The following is a 21,781-nucleotide window of genomic DNA, read 5'->3' on the forward strand; positions in this document are numbered from 1 at the left end:
CCATCATCTGTAGTGAAACAAGCTGTTTACGAGCACATTGCACCCATCCCACCACCGAAGCATTATACATTTTCTCTCTGGTGTGCCTAACCGTGCGAGGGGCCATGCTCCTTTACCTGGTGTGGATGTAGCTGTTGAGAGTGAGCTGAGCTTCATCCTGCAGTGCTGCTATTGCTGAAGAATTGCGGAAATTTCTCAGCTCTGAGCCACTCTGAGTTGGAACTAAGAACAAAAGAGAAAAACAGACCTTCTGTCAGAGTGAGTTATTGTAGAACTATCTGCAGAAGATATCCGCTTTGAATGACTAACTAACGAGAAACAAATAGCTGTAAGTCTCAATAGCATTGTCACCTAAGATATTAATAATAACTGCTCGATCAAGTGTTTGCACATTCTCCCCATGTCTGTGTGGGTCTCACCCCCACAACCCAAAGGTGTGCAGGGTAGGTGGATTGGCCACACTAAATTGCCCCTTAATTGGGAAAAATAGAATTGGGAACTTTAACTTAAATTATTTCGAATTAGTGTTCTATTAATAGGCCTTTTGAAAATAAGCAATATATATGCAGACTGTTTCCTGTGCACTTCTAGCATGTTTTATTCTTTAGCAGTGAGCGAGTGTTTTACTGTTGCACATATTGGTACTAACGACATAGGAAGGAAGGGGCATAAGGTCCAGCAGCAGCAGTTCAGGGAGCTAGGCAGAAAGTTAAAAGACAGAACCTCAAGTCTTGTAATCTCGGGATTACTTCCTGTGTCAAGTGCCAGTGAGGCTAGAAATAGGAAGATAGAGCAGCTAAACACGTGGCTAAGCAGCTGGTGTAGGAGGGAGGGTTTTCGTTATCTGGACCACTGGGAGCTCTTCCGGGGCAGGTGTGACCTGTATAAGGACGGGTTGCATCTAAACTGGAGAGGCATGAATATCCTGGCCGTGAGGTTTGCTAGTGTCACATGGGAGGGTTTAAACTAGTATGGCAGGGGGGTGGGTACCGGATCAATAGGTCAGAAGGTGAAAGCATTGAGGGAGAACTAGGGAATAGGGCCAGTATGGCTCTGAGGAAGAGCAGACAGGGAGATGTTGCTGAAAACAGCGGGTCTGGTGGCCTGCAGTGCATATATTTTAATGCAAGAAGTATAACAGGTAAGGCAGATGAATTTAGAGCTTGGATTAGTACTTGGAACTATGATGTTGTTGCCATTACAGAGACCTGGTTGAGGGAAGGACAGGATTGGCAGCTAAATGTTCCAGGATTTAGATGTTTCAGACAGGATAGAGGGATATGTAAAAGGGGTGGAGGAGCTGAGCTACTCGTTAAGGAGAATATCACAGCTGTACTACGGGAGGACACCTCAGAGGGAAGCGAGGCTATATGGGTAGAGATCAGGAATAAGAAGGGTGCAGTCACAATGTTGGGGATTTACTACAGGCCTCCCAACAGCCAGCGGGAGATAGAGGAGCAGATAGGTAGAGAGATTTTGGAAACAAGTAAAAACAACTCGATTGTTGTGATGGGAGACTTCAATTTCCCCAATATTGACTGGGACTCACTTAGTGCTAGGGGCTTAGACGGGGCAGAGTTTGTAAGGAGCATCCAGGAGGACTTCTTAAAACAATATGTAGATAGTCCAACTAGGGATGGGGCTGGACTGGACCTGGTATTGGGGAATGAATCCGGCCAGGTGGTAGAAGTTTCAGGAGGGGAGCATTTCGGGAGCAGTGACCATAAATCAGTCAGTTTTAAAGCGCTGCTAGACAAGGATAAGAGTGGTCCTAGGGTGAATTTATGCTAACCACCATGCTACCGTAGCACGGTAGCATGGTGGTTAGCATAAATGCTTCACAGCTCCAGGGTCCCAGGTTCGATTCCCGGCTGGGTCACTGTCTGTGCGGAGTCTGCACGTCCTCCCCGTGTGTGCGTGGGTTTCCTCCGGGTGCTCCGGTTTCCTCCCACAGTCCAAAGATGTGCGGGTTAGGTGGATTGGCCATGCTAAATTGCCCGTAGTGTCCTAAACAAAAGTAAGGTTAAGGAGGGGTGTTGGGTTACGGGTAAAGGTTGGATACGTGGGTTTGAGTAGGGTGGTCATGGCTCGGCACAACATTGAGGGCCGAAGGGCCTGTTCTGTGCTGTACTGTTCTATGTTCTATGTTCTATGAATGTGCTAAATTGGGGGAAGGCTAATTATAACAATATTAGGCAGGAACTGAAGAACCTAGATTGGGGGTGGATGTTTGAAGGTAAATCAACATCTGACATGTGGGAGGCTTTCAAATGTCAGTTGAAAGGAATTCAGGACTGGCATGTTCCTGTGCGGAAGGATAAATACGGCAAATTTCAGGAACCTTGGATAACGAGAGATATTGTAGACTTCATCAAAAAGAAAAAGGAGGCAATTGTCAGGGCTAGAAAGCTGGGAACAGATGAAGCCTGTATGGAATACAAGGAAAGTAGGAAGGAACTTAAGCAAGGAGTCAGGAGGGCTAGAAGAGGTCACGAAAAGTCATTGGCAAATAGGGTTAAGGAAAATCCCAAGGCTTTCTACACGTACATAAAAAGCAAGAGGGGGGAAGCACAGTGGCGCAGTGGGTTAGCCCTGCTGCTTCACGGCGCCCAGGTTCGATCCCATCTCTGGGTCACTGTCCGTGTGGAGTTTGCACATTCTCCCCGTGTCTGCATGGGTTTCGCCCCCACAACCCAAAAGATGTGCAGGTTAGGTGGATTGGCCAAGCTAAATTGCCCCTTAATTGGAAAATGAATTGGGTACTCTAAATTTATACAAAAAAAAAGCAAGAGGGTAGCCAGGGAAAGGGTTGGCCCACTGAAGGATAGGCAAGGGAATCTGTGTGTGGAGCCAGAGGAAATGGGCGAGGTACTAAATGAATACTTTGCATCAGTATTCACCAAAGAGAAGGAATTGGTGGATGTTGAGTCTGGAGAAGGGTGTGTAGATAGCCTGGGTCACATTGAGATCCAAAAAGACGAGGTGTTGGACGTCTTGAAAAATATTAAGATATATAAGTCCCCAGGGCCTGATGGCATCTACTCCAGAATACTGAAGGAGGCTAGAGAGGAAATTGCTGAGGCCTTGACAGAAATCTTTGGATCCTGGCTGTCTTCAGGTGATGCCCCGGAGGACTGGAGAATAGCCATTGTTGTTCCTTTGTTTGAGAAGGATAGCAAGGATAATCCAGGGAACTACAGGCCGGTGAGCCTTACGTCAGTGGTAGGGAAATTACTGGAGAGAATTCTTTGAGACAGGATCTACCCTCATTTGGAAGCAAATGGACGTTATTAGCGGGAGGCAGCATGCTTTTGTGAAGGGGCGGTCGTATCTCACTAACTTGATTGAGTTTATCGAAGCGGTCACAAAGATGATTGATGCAGGTAGGGCAGTGGATGTTGTCTATATGGACTTCAGTCAGGCCTTTGACGAGGTCCCTTACGGCAGACTGGTACAGAAGGCGAAGTCACACGGGATCAGAGGTGAGCTGGCAAGATGGATGCAGAACTGGCTAGGTCATAGAAGGCAGTGAGCAGCAATGGAAGGGTGCTTTTCTAATTGAAGGGCTGTGACTAGTGATTTTCTGCAGCGATCAGTGCTGGGACCTTTGCTGTTCGTAGTATATATAAATGATTTGGAGGAAAATGTAACTGGTCTGATTAGAAAGTTTTGCAGACGACACAAAGGTTGGTGGAATTGCGGATAGCGATGAGGACTGTCAGAGGATACAGCAGGATTTAGATCGTTTGAAGACTTGGGTGGAGAGTTGGCAGATGGAGTTTAATCCGGACAAATGTGAGGGAATGCATTTTGGAAGGTCTAATGCAGGTAGGGAATATACAGTGAATGGTAGAACCTTCAAGAGTATTGAAAGTCAGAGAGATCTAGGTGTGCAGGTCCACAGATCACTGGAGAAGGTAGTCAAGAAGGCATACGGCATGCTTGCCTTCATTGGCTGGGGCATTGAGTGTAAGAATTAGCAAGTCATATTGCAGCTGTTTAGAACCTTAGTTAGGCCACACTTGGAGTGTAGTGTTCAATTCTGGTCGCCACACTACCAGAAGGATGTGGAGGGTTTAGAGAGGCTCTTCAGAAGAGATTTACCAGGATGTTGCCTGGTATGGAGGACATTAGCTATGAGGAGCGGTTGAATAAACTCGGTTTGTTCTCACTGGAACAACGTAGGTTGAGGGGTGACCTGATAGAGGTCTACAAAATTATGAGGGGCATAGACAGAGTGGATAGTCAGAGGCTTTTACCCAGGGTAGAGGGGTCAGTTACTAGGGGGCATAGGTTTAAGGTGCGAGGGGCAAGGTTTAGAGGAGATGTATGAGGCAAGTTTTTTACACAGAGGGTAGTGGGTGCCTGGAACTCACTGCTGGAGGAGGTGGTGGAAGCAGGGACGATAGTGACATTTAAGGGGCATCTTGACAAATACATGAATAGGATGGGAATAGAGTGATACGGACCCAGGAAGTGTAGAAGATTTTAGTTTAGACGGGCAGCATGGTCGGCACAGGCTTGGAGGGCCGAAGGGCCTGTTTCTGTGCTGTACTTTTCTTTGTTCTTTGTTCTGCATCAGTGGCTTCCAAAAACTGACTTCACCTAAGTCAGAGGTGCCGTTTACCTGCACCAATCGAAATGGAGACCGCAAACTTGTTACTATTGGAAGATACAGGTCATTGTGTTTTCAATGTGTTCAATGTGCGCCAAGACTTTATGTGCCAAAGTTCAAATATGTGCATCTCGCCCAGAGAATCCATAGAGTTCCTACAGTGCAGAAGGAGACCATTCGGCCCGTCACATTTGCATCAGCCCTCTGAATGTATACCCTACCTGGAAAAACTCCCCTGCCCTATCCTGATAACCGCACCTAACCTACACATCTTTGGACACTAGGGGGTATTTAGAATGGCCAATATGTCAGCACAGTGGTTAGCACTGCTGCCTCACAGCATCAGGGACCCGGGTTCGATTCCAGCTTCGAGTGACTGTGTGGAGTTTGCACATTCTCCCCATGGGTTTCCTCTGGATGCTCCGGATTCCTCTCAGACTCCAAAGATGTACAGATTAGGTGGATTGGCCATGCTAAATTAGCTTTCGTGTCCAAAGATGTGTAGGTTACTTTAAGGGATTATATGGATCGGGGGCAGGGGAGTGGGCCTAGGTGAGGTGCTCTTTCAGAGGGTTGGTGCAGACTCAATGGGCCGAATGGCCTCCTTCTGCACTGTAGGGATTCTATGAACCTGCACATCTTTGGACCCTTTTTCTGATCTGTTTTTTTTTCAGTTGGAGTGTGTTTTGTTCTGGAAGAAAAGAAGGTTTATTTTTGCAAAGTGAAGCTAACAGCCCCCATAACCCATTTGCGGTCCATAACCGAAGTACTGGGGTCCAGCAGCATTTCCTGAGAACTGTGGCTTGACTTCAAGCATTCTGGGATCAGTATGAGCAGCCACACTTTCACTGATGGGACGATCAGGGGAGTGTCTTTTAAAAAAATTATCTCCATATTCCACAGCCATTCCTGTGTCCGAGATTCCAACCTCAAAACTCAAAAGATTCCAATCCCCTTCTGAAATAAAACCACAGGTGCCCCAATCTCCAAACCAGTCCCCGAGTCAAAGACCCCAAAACATGTCCATCGGCTCCCTTACTGGCCACAAGTTAATCATATTACAACCTCAACTCCCAAAGCCAGTCCCAGTGTCATGGATTTCCTCCCATTCTAAAACATCCCAAAATTACTGTTCCTGGCTCAAGGATCCCACACACTTGGAGCATTCCTATAAATGTTGTCCGTGGTGTTAAAAATGACAATTCACAGGGCAGCACGGTGGCACAGGGGTTAGTATTGCTCAGCGCCGGCCCTAGGGTTGCTGGCGCCCCGGGCAAGCTGAACTTCAGCGTCCTTCGGGGGCCGGGGCCGAGGCGGGGGGGCGGGGCCGAGGCAGGGGGGGGCGGGGCCGAGGCGGGCAGGGGGTGGGGCCGAGGTGGGGGGACGGGGCCGAGGCGGCGGGGGCGAGGCGGGGGCGAGGCGGGGGGGGGGTGGGGCTGAGGCGGGGGGGCCAGGGCGGGGCCGAGGCAGAGGGGGCCGGGGCGGGGAGGCGGGGCTGAGACGGGGGGCAGGGGCCAGGGCAGCGGGGATGCGGGGGGGGGGTGGGGCGGGGCCGGGGCGGGGGGGGCGGCCGGAGGGGGGGGCCGGAGCCGGAGGGGGGGAGGGGGGGAGGGGGGTGGAGCTGGAGGGGGGGGGCGGACGGAGGGGGGGGACGGAGGGGGGGGCGGAGGGGCCGGGGCGGGGAGGCGAGGCCGAGGTGGGGGGGCGGGGCCGGGGCGGGGGTGCGGGGCGGGGCCGAGGCGGGGGGTGGACAGAGGGGCGGACCGGAGGGGGGGGGCCGGAGCCGGAGGAGGGGGCAGACGGAGGAGGGGGGGCGGAGGGGGGCCGCCCTGGGGAGGGCGGCCACCGCGCATGCGCTGGTTGGCACCGGCCCAACTGCGCATGCGCGGGACGAGTCTCTGGCGCCCCCTAACACATGGCGCCCCGGGCGACTGCCCGAGTTGCCGGTACCTTGGGCCGGCCCTGGTATTGCTGCCTATGGCGCTGAGGTCCCAGGTTCAATCCCGGCCCCGGGTCACTGTCCATGTGGAGTTTGCACATTCTCCCCGTGTCTGCGTGGGTCTCACCCCCACAACCCAAATATTTGCAGGGTGGGTGGATTGACCATGCTAAATTGCCCCTTAATCCGGGGGACAAAAATAATTGGGTACTCTAAAATTTATATATATTTTTTAAATGACAATTCACCATCAAGGTTAACATATGAGCGGCAATGTCTGTCTGGGAGGTTACACAGGATGACAGACTGACCGGCTTTAAAAGTCACGATGCATTTCAAACAGGCGAATTCAGTGGCGTCCACACGGAGCTGCCGGAATCGCGCGACCACCTCCTGCAGGGCATGGATTTCCGCAATTATCTTGTTCAGCTTCTGGGAGTCTGTGTTGTCACTGTTCATCCCTGGGGAGAGAGAGAGAGAGGGAGGGAGAGACACAGCGAGTCACTCAATCTAAATATTTACTAGTCCCAATGAAAGCAGCTCAGCAGCTGGTTCCTCTGCACAGGTTCCCCCAGAATGAACACAAACCGCAGGGCGGTGTTAGCAAATCAAAACACCTCCAAAACTACTTCATCCATCTGCATCATCCCAGCTTGTCAATACCTTGCATTTTGAGCAGCAAGTCGAGAATGACTCTTCTTCAGTGAACTTAGTGCCTGTGGAGCACTGACTGTCACGGGTGTGTTTGTGTTGAGTGGGCGTTGGAAATGGAGATTTCCTCTGGAGAAGAACTTTGGCCGTGTTTGCAGCCGGGGATCGCCCTCGCTGGCTGACTGAGATCAGGATAATCTCACATGGGTTAACAGAAAGCTGACACTGGCCGAGTGGCTCCTGGTGTTCCCATGGTAACTGTGGTAAGGTATCAAAGCAGCCATTCACTCAGCACTCTGTACAACTCTGACGTTTCTACAAGTGGAATTAACTGGATGAAACAGGGTTAGCCAGGAATCAGGCAGGTGTATCTTCACACCATTTTGAACCAAAAGGGGCAGAGACCAGAAGGGGAATCTCATAGAAATCTATAAAATTCTAGCAGGACTAGGCAGGATAAATGCAAGAAGAATGTTCCCGATGGTGGGGGTGTCCAGAACCAGGGGGTCACAGTCTGAAGATAGTCCCAGATGACCATAGGCTGCTTACCCCTTTGAGAGGGAGAGCTGACTGGTGGTGATTTAAAAAACAAATAAAGTGCCCAATTCTTTTTTCCAATTAAGGGGCAACTTAACATGCGCAATCCACCTAACCTGCACATCTTTGGGTTGTGGGGGTGAGACTCACAAACACGGGGAGATTTTGCAAACTCCACACGGACAGTGACCCAGGACCAGGATCGAACCCGGGTCATCGGCACCATGCGGCAGCTGTGCTAACCATCGTGCTGCCCTGACTGGTGGTGATTTAACCTGAGGATCACCACACCTCAGGTGAGGGGCCTAATGAATAACCTCGGCCAGTGCAGGACTTGAATCTGCGCTGCTGGGCTTGCTGTGCATCACAAACCAGCTGACTAGCCAAATGAGCTAAATCAGCCCCCAAGAGTGTGAGGTAGACAATTTAGGACATAGATTGGGAGAAATTTCTTCACCCAGAGTGGTGAGCCTGTGGAATTCACTGCCACACAAAGCAGTTGAGACCAAGACAGGTGCGATCTAATGGAAACATTTTGAAGTTTCATTTCAGACGGGTTTTGCCATGAGTCTCTCCCCGGCTGTTGACAGGTTCCCCACCGCTATCTAATCACACTGAGCCAATTTTGTGGGCCCTGGGGAGTTTCTCTCTGGCTAACCCACACTTAGAATGATTTTCATCACTGGAAAGCTTAACCCGCTGGTCAGGCCGGCTCCTCAGAGATCGGGCCACCATTTTGAAATCCTGAGCTTGACGGTCTCCCACATCCCGCACCCATGGACAATGTCACCCCCTATAAACTTGGGCATTACCCCACATCCCCCACATGAGGACATCCCACCAAGGGGTCGCTGAGGGGCCCCCTTTTTAGGCCTTCCTGTGCCCACTTTTGGGTGCCCCATTCAGGACCCCCACCCTTCACACCCCAACCTTCCAGAGGCCCCTTTATACCCACCCTTCACCCCCCCCCCCCCCCACTCATCATACCCACCTCATCCCTCCTTTTATGAGCATGGCCCCCCTCTGGCCCTTGGCAATGCCACCTGGTCACCATGGCACTGTCACTCTGGAAACCTTGCAGTGCCCATCGCCAGCCTGGCAATGCCACCCTGGCACCTTGGCAGTTGCAGGTTGCCAAGGTGTCACCCTGACCACTCAACAAGGTTCTCTAATGGCCTGGGACCCCCCACCACCCAGGCGCCACACATTTGTGTTATTGTGTGGACCAGTGCTAATCACTGCCTGCATGACCTCTCACTGGGGAGCAGTTCAATCACAGGACACAGTTAGATCGGGTTTCCATCTCGCTAATAAGATAGAGATTGCTCCTAATTGACCACAATTAGCTTTGCGACTCATCTAGGCAGGATCCAGATTCTGCCAAGGGAGCGGGCCGGTTAGATTGGAAACTGATCATCGCCTGGCACGGATCCCGATTTCGGCATCTCCTGCAATCTAACCGGCTCTCACGGATCCACACCACATCCATTAAATTGCACCCCATATGTTTTCAAGAAGCAGTTAGATATAGCACTAGACGTGAAGGCTATGGGTGGAAGGCGGAAACAGGCTATTGAGTTGGATGAACAGCTGTGATCATAATAAATGGCCTCCTCCTGCTCCTATTTTCTATGTTTCTATAACAGCTGCCAATATACGTGAGCAATGATGTGTTTCTAATGCTGGAATGAAGAGTGATTTAAATCTACCAGTTTTAAAACTAGGATTAATGCGCAGGCAAGAAATGTCCCTTTTCCTGCAATGTCTACAGAAACTAACACGGAATGTCTAACATGTAATGGAACATTCCTTCCATATGCCCCATCTCTCCTTTTAACTTGTAGAATTTTAAATAAGTTTGAAACTAATGTATTGGCACAATGGACAATTTCAGCAATTTAAGTGCCATTTAACAGAACGACAGGAGTTCCAGATTTTAATCTTAACATTTGCTTTTATAAAAATGTTGCAACTCACCAGATACAGCCAGTAGAGTACTAGAATCGATTGGAATGGCCCATTGGGCTATACCCAAAACAAAAAGTTCCCTCCAGGCATCTTCCAAAAGAATTAGCTAGAGTGAGACAGGAACATCAGAAACATCTGGATTATTTCCCGTAATTCCACATTTCATTTTGTTGCTTGTTAGAATAGTGTTTTTTTTTACACGAGAAAATTCGAATGTGATTTTAAACAATTTTCGCGAAAGTCAGCCCTATGTTTATATAAATTATTATCCCCACTCCCCCCCACCCCCACCCAAATCTCTTGTGTCCTTGTTTGGTGAACCTTTTTCTTCTAATTGTCCATTGGAATATCCCAGTTGTTTGGTCTCCTCAGATTTGGTGATTTTTCTGTCTTTCCCTAATTTCCCATCTTTGCACATACTCTTACTGGGTACAAATCCGATCCGCTCTGACCTCTTTGCTAAACTTGGCCAATTCACCACTAGTGCTCAACTCCCAACCCGTGAATTGGAACTTTCCCCTAATCTCTTTTTGATATGACTAAATCATTTATAATAATAATAATCTTTATTGTCACAAGTAGGCTCACATTAACACTGCAATGAAGTTACTGTGAAAATCCCCCAGTCGTCACATTCCGGCTCCTGTTTGGGTACACAGAGGGAGAATTCAGGATGTCCAATTCGCCTAACAAGCACGTCTTTCAGGGCTTGTGGAGGAAACCGGAGCACCAGGAGAAAACCCAAGCAGACACGGGGAGAACTCTGCACAGACAATGGCCCAAGCCGGGAATTGAACCTGGGACCCTGGCACTGTGAAGCAAGAGTGCTAACCATGGTACATACAACCTTGATCCTAAATACAGAAGTAGAACAATCTGGTGGCAAATCATGAATATCTTAAAATCCACTCGCCTAGAATCAGGTTAGGTGGAAGTTAGGGTGTTGGAATTCATTGCAGAAAGGTTGTTGGAAGACTTGGAAAACAAGCACCTAACTAATCTAATCCTATATTCCAGCATTTGCCCATAGGCTTGTATGCCTTGCCATCGCAAGTGCATATCTAAATACTTCTTAATAAAAGCAAATTACTGCGGATGCTGGAATCTCAAACCAAAGAGAAAATGCTGGAAAATCTCAGCAGGTCTGGCAGCATCTGTAGGGAGAGAAAAGAGCGAGCGTTTCGAGTCCAGATGACCCTTTGTCAAAGCTTTGCCCCGATGTCCAGCTTTGACAAAGGGTCATCTGGACCCAAAATATTAGCTCTTTTTTCTCCCTACAGGTGCTGCCAGACCTGCTGAGATTTTCCAGCATTTTCTCTTTAGTTCTAAATGCTTCTTAAATGTTATAAGGATCAGGGTGGCATGGTGGCACGCGGTTAGCACTGCTGCCTCACGGCACTGAAGATCCGTGTTCAATCCTAGCCCTGGGTCACTGTGCGTGTAGAGTTTGCACATTCTCCCCATGTCTGTGTAGGTCTCACTCCCACAACACAAAAAAAAAGATGTGCAGGATAGGTAGATTGGCCATGCTAAATTGCGCTTTAATTGGAAAAAAAAAATTGGGTACTCTAAATTATAAAAAACAATGTTATGAGGATCTCTACTTCCGCCACGCTTTCAGGTGGTGAGCTCCAGACTCCCACCACTCTCTGGATGAAAAGGATTTTCCTCACACCCTCTCTAAACGTCCTGCCCCTTGCCTTAAATCTATTCCCCCTGGTCATTGATTCCTCCACCAAGGAGAAACGTTTCTTCCTGTCTACTCTATCATAACCCCTCATAATTTTATACATCTCAATCGTGTCCCCCACTGTCTCCTCTGCTTACCTTCCCCAATTCCCGCTCTTTCTATTTCCTCATGGGTATTTCACAGTGAGTGTGGCGAAGTATCGAAGCGCCAGTATATGACGACTGAGCAGTGATGTTCAGCGACTCCAACCACTCTGCTATTGAGGGAGCACTGGATGCTTCGGGAGGCAGTGTAGGTAAAATCGGAGGCAGTTGTGCTCTTCATCACAAAATAAAATCCACAGGTCTCAGACACAACTGATATACAATCCTGCGGCAATTTCGGAGAGAATTCCCCCCACTTGGGAATATACTATCCCAGCAAAAATGTGGAAAATGCTGGTTTAACTCACTGAGCTAAATCGCTGGCTTTTAAAGCAGACCAAGGCAGGCCAGCAGCACGGTTTGATTTCCGTACCAGCCTCCCTGGACAGGCGCCGGAATGTGGCGACTAGGGGCTTTTCACAGTAGCTTCATTGAAGCCTACTCGTGACAATAAGTGATTTTCATTTTCATTTTCAAATTAAAATATTAATCCTTTTCTTTGAACTAATCATTTTTGCCATTCTCTTAACTCCATGGAATGGTTCATTGAGCTTCTAGCACCAAACGTTATGATTCCTTCTCATTATTGCCCTGTACTCTGGCTCCTAAACTGCTTCCTCTCAGCTGTATATTTACTGACTAGACGACACAGATGACCTGCCCCGTAAAAGTAACACATTTAATGATCTCACAAAAACATCTTCAGTCAGATATCTTGACTTGAATGTTTTTTAAAAATAAATTTAGAGTATCCAATTCAATTTTTCCAATTAAGGGCCAATCCACCTACCCTGCACATCTTTAGGTTGTGGGGGCGAAACCCACACAAACATGGGGAGAATGTGCAAACTCCACACGGACAGTGACCCAGAGCCGGGATTGAACCTGGGACCTCTGCGCCACGAGGCAGCAGTGCTAACCTACTGCGCTACCCTGCTGCCCCGACTTGAATGTTAACTTGCTCAGCCTCCCTCCACTTTTCATTGCCAGACCTCCATGTTTCTATCCTCACCTGGGGTAGTTAACGTTTGAATCGCTCATGACCTTTGAAAGCTGGAGTCGGTGTGCGGGAGAGCAAGTTAGTGTGTGTGTGTGTGGAGGGGGGAGGGGGAGACGATGGTTATAATTGACTCCACTGACCTGATCCTGGAACGGAAGTGTGGAAAACGCGGGCACACTCTTGGCCCATTTGATACTCATGAAGAGCAGTCTCGCGGCAGATTCACATACTGACTCAGTCGCCACTTCGTACAGGTACATAGGTGCCCCATTGACCTCGTGGGGGTACTACGGAAAAAGATCACAGTGTCATGTTCAGATGGGAGAGCGGTGCAGCATATTTGTCATGCAAGGCACTCATTGAAAGGATTGCACCAATATGAGTTGATGTGTCTTTGTTGTCCATTTGCTGACTGAAGTTCGTTTTTCTATTTATTATTTAATTTTATACTAAAGCTGCCAGTATTCCAACTCAGAGTAGGAGTTTTGTTCACCCATCATCTCCATGCTCGACCGTCTACGTGGGGCCCTTGTTTGGAGCACTTCGAGTTTTCAGATTTTTACCCTCTCCAACCAACAACCCTCTTTGTTTCTCCTCTAGGCTCCTCCTCTAGATTCTAGGCTCTCTGTTCCCACCGACTTCAGCCCATCATTGGCCGCTAAAGATGCCTCAGTCCCAAACACTGGAATACTTTCCCTAAGACATTCCACCTCTCTCTTTCCCTCTGTCCAATCCTTTGGTCACTGTGATAATGTCTTCCACTTTACCTCAGTGGTGATTTCTGAGGACATTTCCCTCTAAATCCTAACATCACTGAAGAAGGCTATTTGGTCCATTTTGTCTGTGCCAGGTTTTTGGTTGAGAAATCCATTAGTTCAATTCTCCGGCTTCTTCTCCACAACCCTGGGAATGTCTCTCCTTCAATTCTTTAACCATTTATTTTTAAGTGTTACTATTTGCTTTCATCGCCCTCTCACACATGGCAGGTTTACCAGACTGCTTACTGGGCTGGCAGGATTGACGTACGAGGAGATATTGAGTCAGTTAGTATTGTATTTGCTGGAGTTCAGAAGACTGAGGGGGGGATCTCATAGAAACCTATAAAATTCTAACAGGACTGGACAGGATAGGTGCAGGAAGGATGTTGCCGATGGTGGGTGTGTCCAGAATCAGTGGTCACAGTCTGAGGATACTGGGTAGGTGAGAGGTTAGGAGATATCTTTTCACCCAGAGAATTTGTTAGGCCAAACCATTGTGTGTTTTCAAGAAACAATTAGATGTAGCACTTGGGATGAAGGGGATCAAAGGATATGGGGGGAAGGTGGGAACAGGTAACTGAGTTGGATGATCAGCCATGAATGGCGGAGCAGGTTCGAAGGGCTGAATGACCTACTCCGGTTCCTATTTTCTATGTTTCTGTGACACTCCAGTTCGCAAGAACTCACTGTGGAAAAGGTTCTCTTGCGCCACCTCTGGCTCTTCTATTAATTATCTTAAATCTGTGCCCTCTGTTTACTGACTCTTCTACCACTTGTAACTTTCTCCTTCAATACTCAATCGTAACCATTCCTAATTTTAAATGCTTCTACCATATCTCCTCTTTTCTGCCCTTGAGAGAAGAACCCCAGTTTCTCCATTCTCTCCACACTTCTCCCTGGTACAATTCTAATAAATATCTCAAGCGCCATTTCCAAGGCGAACCTAAAGCATGGAGTCTGTAATCGAACACAATACATGAGCTGAGGCCAATCAGTGCTTTAGAAAAGTTCAGCATGAAAGCTCCTTCGTTTGTACTGTATATCTTTATTCTGCTTTTTGGTCTTTCGAGGTGAAGATGACCATGTCCATCATCTCTGGTGTCTGGTAGCTTTCCAATGGATACGTCTCTATTGATGTAGCCAAAGATCCAATATCCCTTTTTAAGAGCCTTCTCAACTTGCCTTACCACTTTCAAAGGTTTGCATGCTTACATGCCAGGCCTATCGGTTCTTATATCCTTTGTAAAATTGTACCATTTAATTCATATTGCCTCTCTTCTTAGTGATACTAAGTGATACTAAAATGCATCACTTCACTCGTCCCTGCATAAATGCCATCCACCATGCGTCTGCCCATTTTACCAATCTATGTTCTATTGCCCTTGGTCTTACTGTTTACTATATTTCTCAATTTCATATGACCTGCAAATTTTGAAATATACCCTGTATAGTCAATTTCAGTTCATTAATAAATATTAAAAAGAGAAATGGCCATAATACCAACCCTTCGTAACACCATAGGGTGTTACTACCCAGTCTGAAAAGCAACAAGTTCGCCACTTTTTGCTGCTTTCTAACTTCTTATAATAATAATCTTTATTATTTTCATAAGTAGGCTTACATTAATGCTGCAATGAAGTTACTGTAAAAAGCCCCTAGTTGCCACATTCCGGCGCCTGTTTGGGTATACTGAGGGAGAATTCAGAATGTCCAATTCATATAACAGGACGTCTTTCAGATGGGGGAGGAACTTGAGGGAGAAAACTGGAGCACGTGGAGGAAACCCACGCAGACACGGGGAGAACATGCAGACTCCGCACAGACAGTGACCCAAGCCAGAATCGAACCTGCGACCGTGGTGCTTTGAAGCAACAGTGCTAACCACCGTGCTATCGTACCACCCTCTGTCCGAAGGCAGATCCTACCCTCAGCACTGAAACCTCTATCACAGGTAGAGCAAGGAGGAAGGTCCCACATTCTTCCCAGCTGGATCAAACCCTATGCAGTTCACATCAGCTGTCCAGCCAACAGGCCCCCCAAGGAATCCGAGTTGCTGTGGCAACTTTTCCATCCTGGGCTATGAATAATGACGGTAGAGACGCCAACTTATTACCCATCACACGGTTGACTAGGAATCTTTCCTGCTCTTACCAGCTGCTATTGGCATACGTTGGAGGGATTTGCATGACGACACTTAACTGGTTTGTCCACGTTATAATGCACCTTACTTGGCCATAAAGCCCTGGATTGAGGTGTGAACCAGGAGTTTCCGGTTCAGAGTCAGGGACGCTACCCAGTGCACCCTAATACTGCTTGCTTTCGATCCTTTAGTATTACCCATGCACTCATATTGCACAATGCATTTAACCTCAGGATCTTTAATTTTGCTAGTAAGTCTATTATATGCTATTTTATCAAATGCCTTTTCCATGATGGGTTGGTTTAGTACAGGGTTAAATAGCTGGCTTTTAAAGCAGGCCAGCAGCGCGAGTTCAATTTCCGTACCAGCCTCCCCGAACAGGCGCCGGAATGTGGCAACTAGGGGCTTTTCACAGTAACTTCATTTGAAGCCTACTTGCGACAATAATAATAATAAAGCGATTTTCATGTCCAAATACACAATATCAACCACATTCTAAAAATGAGGGCTCGATCATTCAGGAGAGACGTTAGGAAGCACCTATTCACTGAAATGGTACAGAAATTTGGAACCCTCTCACACAAACTGCAGTTGAAACTAAATCAGTTGTTACTTTTAAATCTGAGCTGGATAGATTTTTGTTAAACAAAGATATTAAGGGAGATGGGCCAAAGATGGGTATATGGATCTAGGTCATGTATCAGCCATGCTCTCATTCAATGATGGGGCAGGCTCGAGGGGATGAATGGCCTACGTTCCTACGTTCCTATTATTCTCATTATCCTTTACGATGCCATCCTCAGTCTTCAGACACCACCTAATATCCATATTTCAGGAGGATTGGAAGATTGTGGCTAGAGACTGCACAATTTCCACTGTTGCTTCCCTCAGTGATCTAGGGAGCATTCCTAACTTGTTTGTGCATTCTCTTTGTTATTTCGAATATCGCTGCTGCCTCTTCATTTACTATTACTTTGGCAGCATTGCCTTCTTTAGTGAAGCTGGATGCAAAGTACGCTCTGAGTATCTCAGCCATGCGTTTAGAATGGCTATTTCCATTTTAGTCCCTAATTAGAGTCAAATTTTCCCTATCCGTTAATATTCATGTATTTACAAAGGAATTTTGGCCTCCTGCTTTTATTAGCAGCTAATCTATTCCCTTGCTTTTGTCTTTGCCCTCTTTTAACTCTCCTCCATACTTTTATGTTCATCTTGCTTCTTTATTATATTTTAAATATAATTGTCCTTGCAACTGGGGTGGAATGATGGCACAGTGGCTAGCATTGTTTACTCACAACGCCAGGGACCGGGGTTCAATTCCAGCCTCGGGTGACTGCTTGTGTGGAATTTGCACATTCTCCCCGTGTCAGCGTGGGTTTCCTCTGGGAGCTCCAGTTTCCTCCCACAGACCAAAGATGTGCAGGTTAGGTGGATTGGCCATGCTAAATTTGCCCCTTTGTGTCCAGGGCTGTCAATTAGGTTAAGGGGCTATACGAATAGGGTGGGGAAGTGGAGCTTGGGTGGAGTGCCCTTTCATCGGGTCAGAGAAAACTCAGTGGGCTGAATGGCCTCATTCTGTACGGTAGGAATTCTATCTCATTTTAATCTCTGTATCTTTAAACAAAGTGGGAAGTTTAGCTTTGAGTGCCTTTTCCTGACCCCTCATGGGAATATGTCAGTTCTGTACACAAAATATTCTTTCTTTGAAGATTATGTTTAGTTGCTGATTAGGCTCCTAAGTGTTTATTTCCAGCCACCTGGGCCTGATCGCATTTCAATTTACTGACTTTGAAGCCCCTCCCCCCCTCCATTTAACTATTTTTAAAGCTTATTATACTTTGTCCCTTTCCATATCTATTCTAAGTCTGATGAAATTGTGATGACTGATCTCAGAATGCACTCCTACTGAAAGCTACTCCTACATGTCCTACTTCATTCCCCAAACTAGACTCAGCCCTGCTTCCTGCCTTGTTCATCTGGAAATGCACTGATCAAGATCTTGATGAAAGGAGGGGGTAAATTCACAGTAAAAACAGGGAGGTGGTAGCAATATTAGATAGGATAAAAAAATAAATGGTTACGAATGGAAAGTGGCTATGTTTAAAAAGTCTCCGCCTTCCATCAACTGTCTCAAAAGTGGCAGTTTTTCCACCTGGCACAGAAAATGGACAGCTGTTTTTTGGAGACAGACATAAAGAGGGAAAAATAATACAGCTACTGTTGTGAAGAACAGGAAAATACAGCCTTTGTGTTAGCAACCAAGCAGGATGCTGGTGAGAGCTGATTCTCTGACTAAAAGAAAACAGAGTAGATGGAATGTCTGCAGATTTAAGGAACAAGAAGTCACTAAGAGGGGCCTTGCTGGTGGAAGTTGCTTCTGGAATACTCAGACTGAATTGGACCATTTTCAAAGTAATTTGGAAGATTTGACCTGGTGTGACACGCTCTATTTAAATACTTCTCACAGAATCCATGCAATGAAGAAGGAGGCTACTGGGCTCATCGAGTCTGCATGAACCTTCGAAAGAGCACCCCACCCAGACCCACTCCGCTGCAACCCCGTAATCCCACCTAACCTGCACATCTTTTGGACACTAAGGGGTAATATAGTATGGCCAATCCAGCTAACCTGCACATATTTGGACTGTGGGAGGAAACTGGAGCATCCAGAGGCAACCCGTGCAGATACAGGGAGAACGTGCAAACTCCACATGGACAGTCACCCAAGGCCAGAATCAAACCCAGGTGCCTGGCTCTGTGAGGCAGCAGTACTGTGTCACCATGGTGGATCACTTGGTAACTTGAGGCTTGATCTTGTAATTCTAGATATCTGCTAGAAGTGTGGTGCACAGCAAAATGAATTGTAAGACATATCTCAACGGCATTAATTAATCAATGCCAAAGTATTTCCTTTAGTTCGATATATTTGTAGCCTGTTAAATAATGTTTGATATGGATTGGTTTAAGTTTGTTTGTTACAGTAAAAATCTTAAAAACATGACATTTCTGTTGATTGTTTGGGTAATACATCTCTTTTCAAAGGTTATTGGTCTTTACAGGGATTTTGACCAGAGGAGAAGCTTTAAAAAATGGCAGTCCTCAAAGTTGAAACATTACATATTCCAAAGGGGTTGCATCCGATCTTACTGTGGGAAGTAAAGGTAGAAATTGAAAAAGCTCTAGTCACAATCTTCCAATTCACCAAAGAACTGGAGGATAAGGGTTTCATTTAAGTTGAGACACTGGAGAAGCTGAGTGTGTCCTCCTGAGGACAGAGAAGGTGAAGTGGAGGTTTAATGTGGTACTCAATATCATGACGAATATTGATAGCTTTTCCTTGCTAATCTGTTTTTAATAGCTGAAGTGGTGATGTCCAGTCACAGATGTACAGCATTGGAGGGGAGGGAAGAGGCAGAGGCAACATGAAGGGAACCATGTTTATAGGGTGAGTTGTGATGTGGACAGCACTGCTTGACAGGTGGTTGTAGATTGAGAAGTAACTTTCAGAAGGGAATTGGATAACTTCTGAACAATATATGGCTTTACAGGGCGATGGCAAACCATAGGGGAGTGTAGCTAACCCAATAACTCTCCCAAAAAGCTGGGACAATCATGATGGATGAATCACCTTTTTCAGAACTATATCATTCTGTGGCACAAAGATGCTATTTACTTATCTGGTACAGAGTCCAAAGATGTACACATTAGGTGGATTGGCTATTAGTGTCCAAAAGTTAGATCGGGTTACTGGGTTATGGGGATTGGATGCAGGCGTGGGCTTGGGTAGGGTGCTCTTTCCAAGGGCTGGTGCAGACTCGATGAGCCAAATGGCCTCCTTCTGCATTGTAAATTCTATGGTTCTCCGGTACCTCAGCCATTCCCTCTGCCTCTACAAGAAAATCTCATGCTTGTTTCCTGTTTGATTTCGCCCTTTCTCTGACGACTATTTATAGAATCATAGAATTCCTATAGTGCAGAAGTAGTCCACTCGGCCCATCGAGCCTGCACCGACCCTCTGAAAGAGCACTTCACCCAAGCCCACACCGCCGCCCTGCCCCAATAACCCCTTAACTTAACCTACACATCTTTGGCCACGAAGTGGCAATTTAGCACGGCCAATCCACCTAACCTGCACATATTTTGGGCTATTGTATTACTTGTATGATTTAAAAAACAAACTCTCGAGTTCTCTTTTACGTTAGCTGCTACTCTCACACTTTGTCACTCTTATTGTCCTTTTTAGATTTCCTGTGTTGGTCCTGTGTTCAGTTTTGTTCTTTGCTGTATTATGAGCCATGCATTTGGCGTAAGCCTCAAATGCAGGTAGTTGTAGCGTGGATTGCCAAGAGGGCAACTTGATACCAATGTGGAGGGTGAAACAGGAGGCTAGAAGTGGGCAGCCCACCAACTTCAATCAAAAGGAACTCAGGGCCGGTACCGCCAGACACCACAGGTTCACATCAATATCTTAAATGCTTGAAGCAAATAATAATGTGAAACATAGCATTCATCCAGCCCTGTCCAAACCCCGCCGGTCTGCAGCACACTGTGCAAACCCATCTATATTCAAATTCGAAATGAACCCTGCTGGATTTACTTGGCAATGGGTCCGCTTTCCTGAAACTGCAGTGAGCCACCCACCTGTGGGTGCAGGACCCTGGGAGCAGCGACAGCAGTGTCCTGGAGTATGTGGAGTTGGTGATAGTGTGCTGAGGTGGGGGCTGTAAAGTCCGAACTGAAACAGCATCAACCCCTCACAGAGCTCCAGAGCAATGTGCTTCCCCCCCCCCCCCCCCCCGCACCACCACATTGACAACAACCAACGACAGAAATTGGAGTTTACCGGAATACAACGTCTGCACCGACTACTTGGAGTAAATTGATACACTTTGCAAAGCAAACAATATGCTCTGCGATTGTAAAACCCGAGCTGATATTAAACAATAACAGTTATGTATTTGCACAAAAGTCTTCTTTGCCAAAAAAAACTGTCCTAACGAGGCTTGAGCCTGAGAACCGAGTTCTGATCTCATTTGGCCACCGGGATATGTTGGAGCTCAGGCTGCCGGATAGTTCCTGGCCCCGCTAACTGGGATCGTTTTCAGTTCTGGGATCGTCTTGCACTGGAGTCAATCAGCATTTTACTGTAGTCAGATATATTGTGCTGCAATCAATGGGAGCTGGTTTGCAGCACAGCACCACAAAGGGAAAAGTGAACTGCCGCGCTTCCATATTCCGATGACGGATTAGTCAACTGATAATCTTTTCACATGGGGTTAGCGTGGGTTCAGCCTTCAGCTATAGCAAACAACAATAGACATTTGCTGCTATAAACTATTGCCATCGTCCTTATATTACACCAAATGTCTACAAACAAATATCATTCTGTCAAATAGCCTCTCCGCGTATGTATGTGGAAAAAGAAAAGGCTTGCATTTATACCGGACCTTTCCTGACCTCGGCACCTCATAAACCCCTTTACAGTCAGTGGTGTGTTTTTTTTAAAGTGTGGTCACCCTGGTCCTGTGCGAAACGCGGTAGCCAGTGTGTGCACAGCAAGGTGATCATGAAGGAGGGGCTGGTCTTGGCCAGGAGAGTGGCATTGACTCCCATACTCTCACTATAGTACCTTGGGACCTCTCACATCCACCCGGAAGGGCAAATCGAGCCTCCGTTTGACGGCGCATGGGAACAACAGCTCCTCCAACAGTGCAGCATTCGCTCAATGCCGCACTGGAGGTGAAGTCGTCTGGAGTGGGACTTTTAATTCGGGAGACATGTTGACATGGGTGTGGGGATTGTGTGAGAGAGAGAGAGTTGTGTGTCAATGTGCATATATCTGTGCGGGGTCTGCACGTTCTCCCCGTGTGGGTGTGGGTTTCCTCCGGGTGCTCCAGTTTCCTCCCACAGTCCAAAGATGTGCAGGTTAGGTGGATTGGCCATGATCATTGCGGGGTTGCGGCGGGAGAGTGGGTTTAGGTAGGGTGCTCTAGGGGGTATTTGCTAATTACATCCGGATGTCATCGAATCCCTACAGTGCAGACGGAGGCCACTTGGCCCATCGTGTCTGCACCAGCCCTCTGAAAGAGCACCCGACCAACGCCCTATCCCCATCACCCTACCTTACCTTTTTGGACGGTAAAGGGCAATATGGGCGGAAGGGACAATTTAGCACGGCCAATCCACCTAACCTGCACGTCTGTGCAGTAGTGTCACTGCTCACCACAAAGAAAATCGGAGCAAGCCACAGGTTTTAGTTATGAGGAGGTAGAATGACTAATTAGTTTCTGCAACCATTGATGTTTAAGGTACAATTGGCTTCCCTGTCTGATTGGTCCAA

At 47.2% G+C, this 21,781-nt stretch overlaps 1 protein-coding gene across 1 annotated transcript in view; it reads right to left on the reverse strand.

Annotated features, from left to right (window-relative positions):
- nr2e1 (nuclear receptor subfamily 2, group E, member 1) overlaps positions 1–21,781 on the reverse strand; it is a 61,823-nt gene that overhangs the window by 25,583 nt on the left and 14,459 nt on the right. The window contains exons 5-8 of the mRNA XM_038799218.1: positions 12,684–12,830; positions 9,720–9,816; positions 6,866–7,015; positions 117–222 (exon numbers count right to left, since the gene is read on the reverse strand). Of these exons, the coding sequence (XP_038655146.1) occupies positions 117–222; positions 6,866–7,015; positions 9,720–9,816; positions 12,684–12,830 (500 nt within the window). The remainder of the gene's footprint in view (positions 1–116; positions 223–6,865; positions 7,016–9,719; positions 9,817–12,683; positions 12,831–21,781) is intronic.

The sequence above is a fragment of the Scyliorhinus canicula genome, chromosome 6, assembly GCF_902713615.1.
Source record: "Scyliorhinus canicula chromosome 6, sScyCan1.1, whole genome shotgun sequence".
Classification (NCBI taxonomy): Eukaryota; Metazoa; Chordata; class Chondrichthyes; order Carcharhiniformes; family Scyliorhinidae; genus Scyliorhinus; species Scyliorhinus canicula.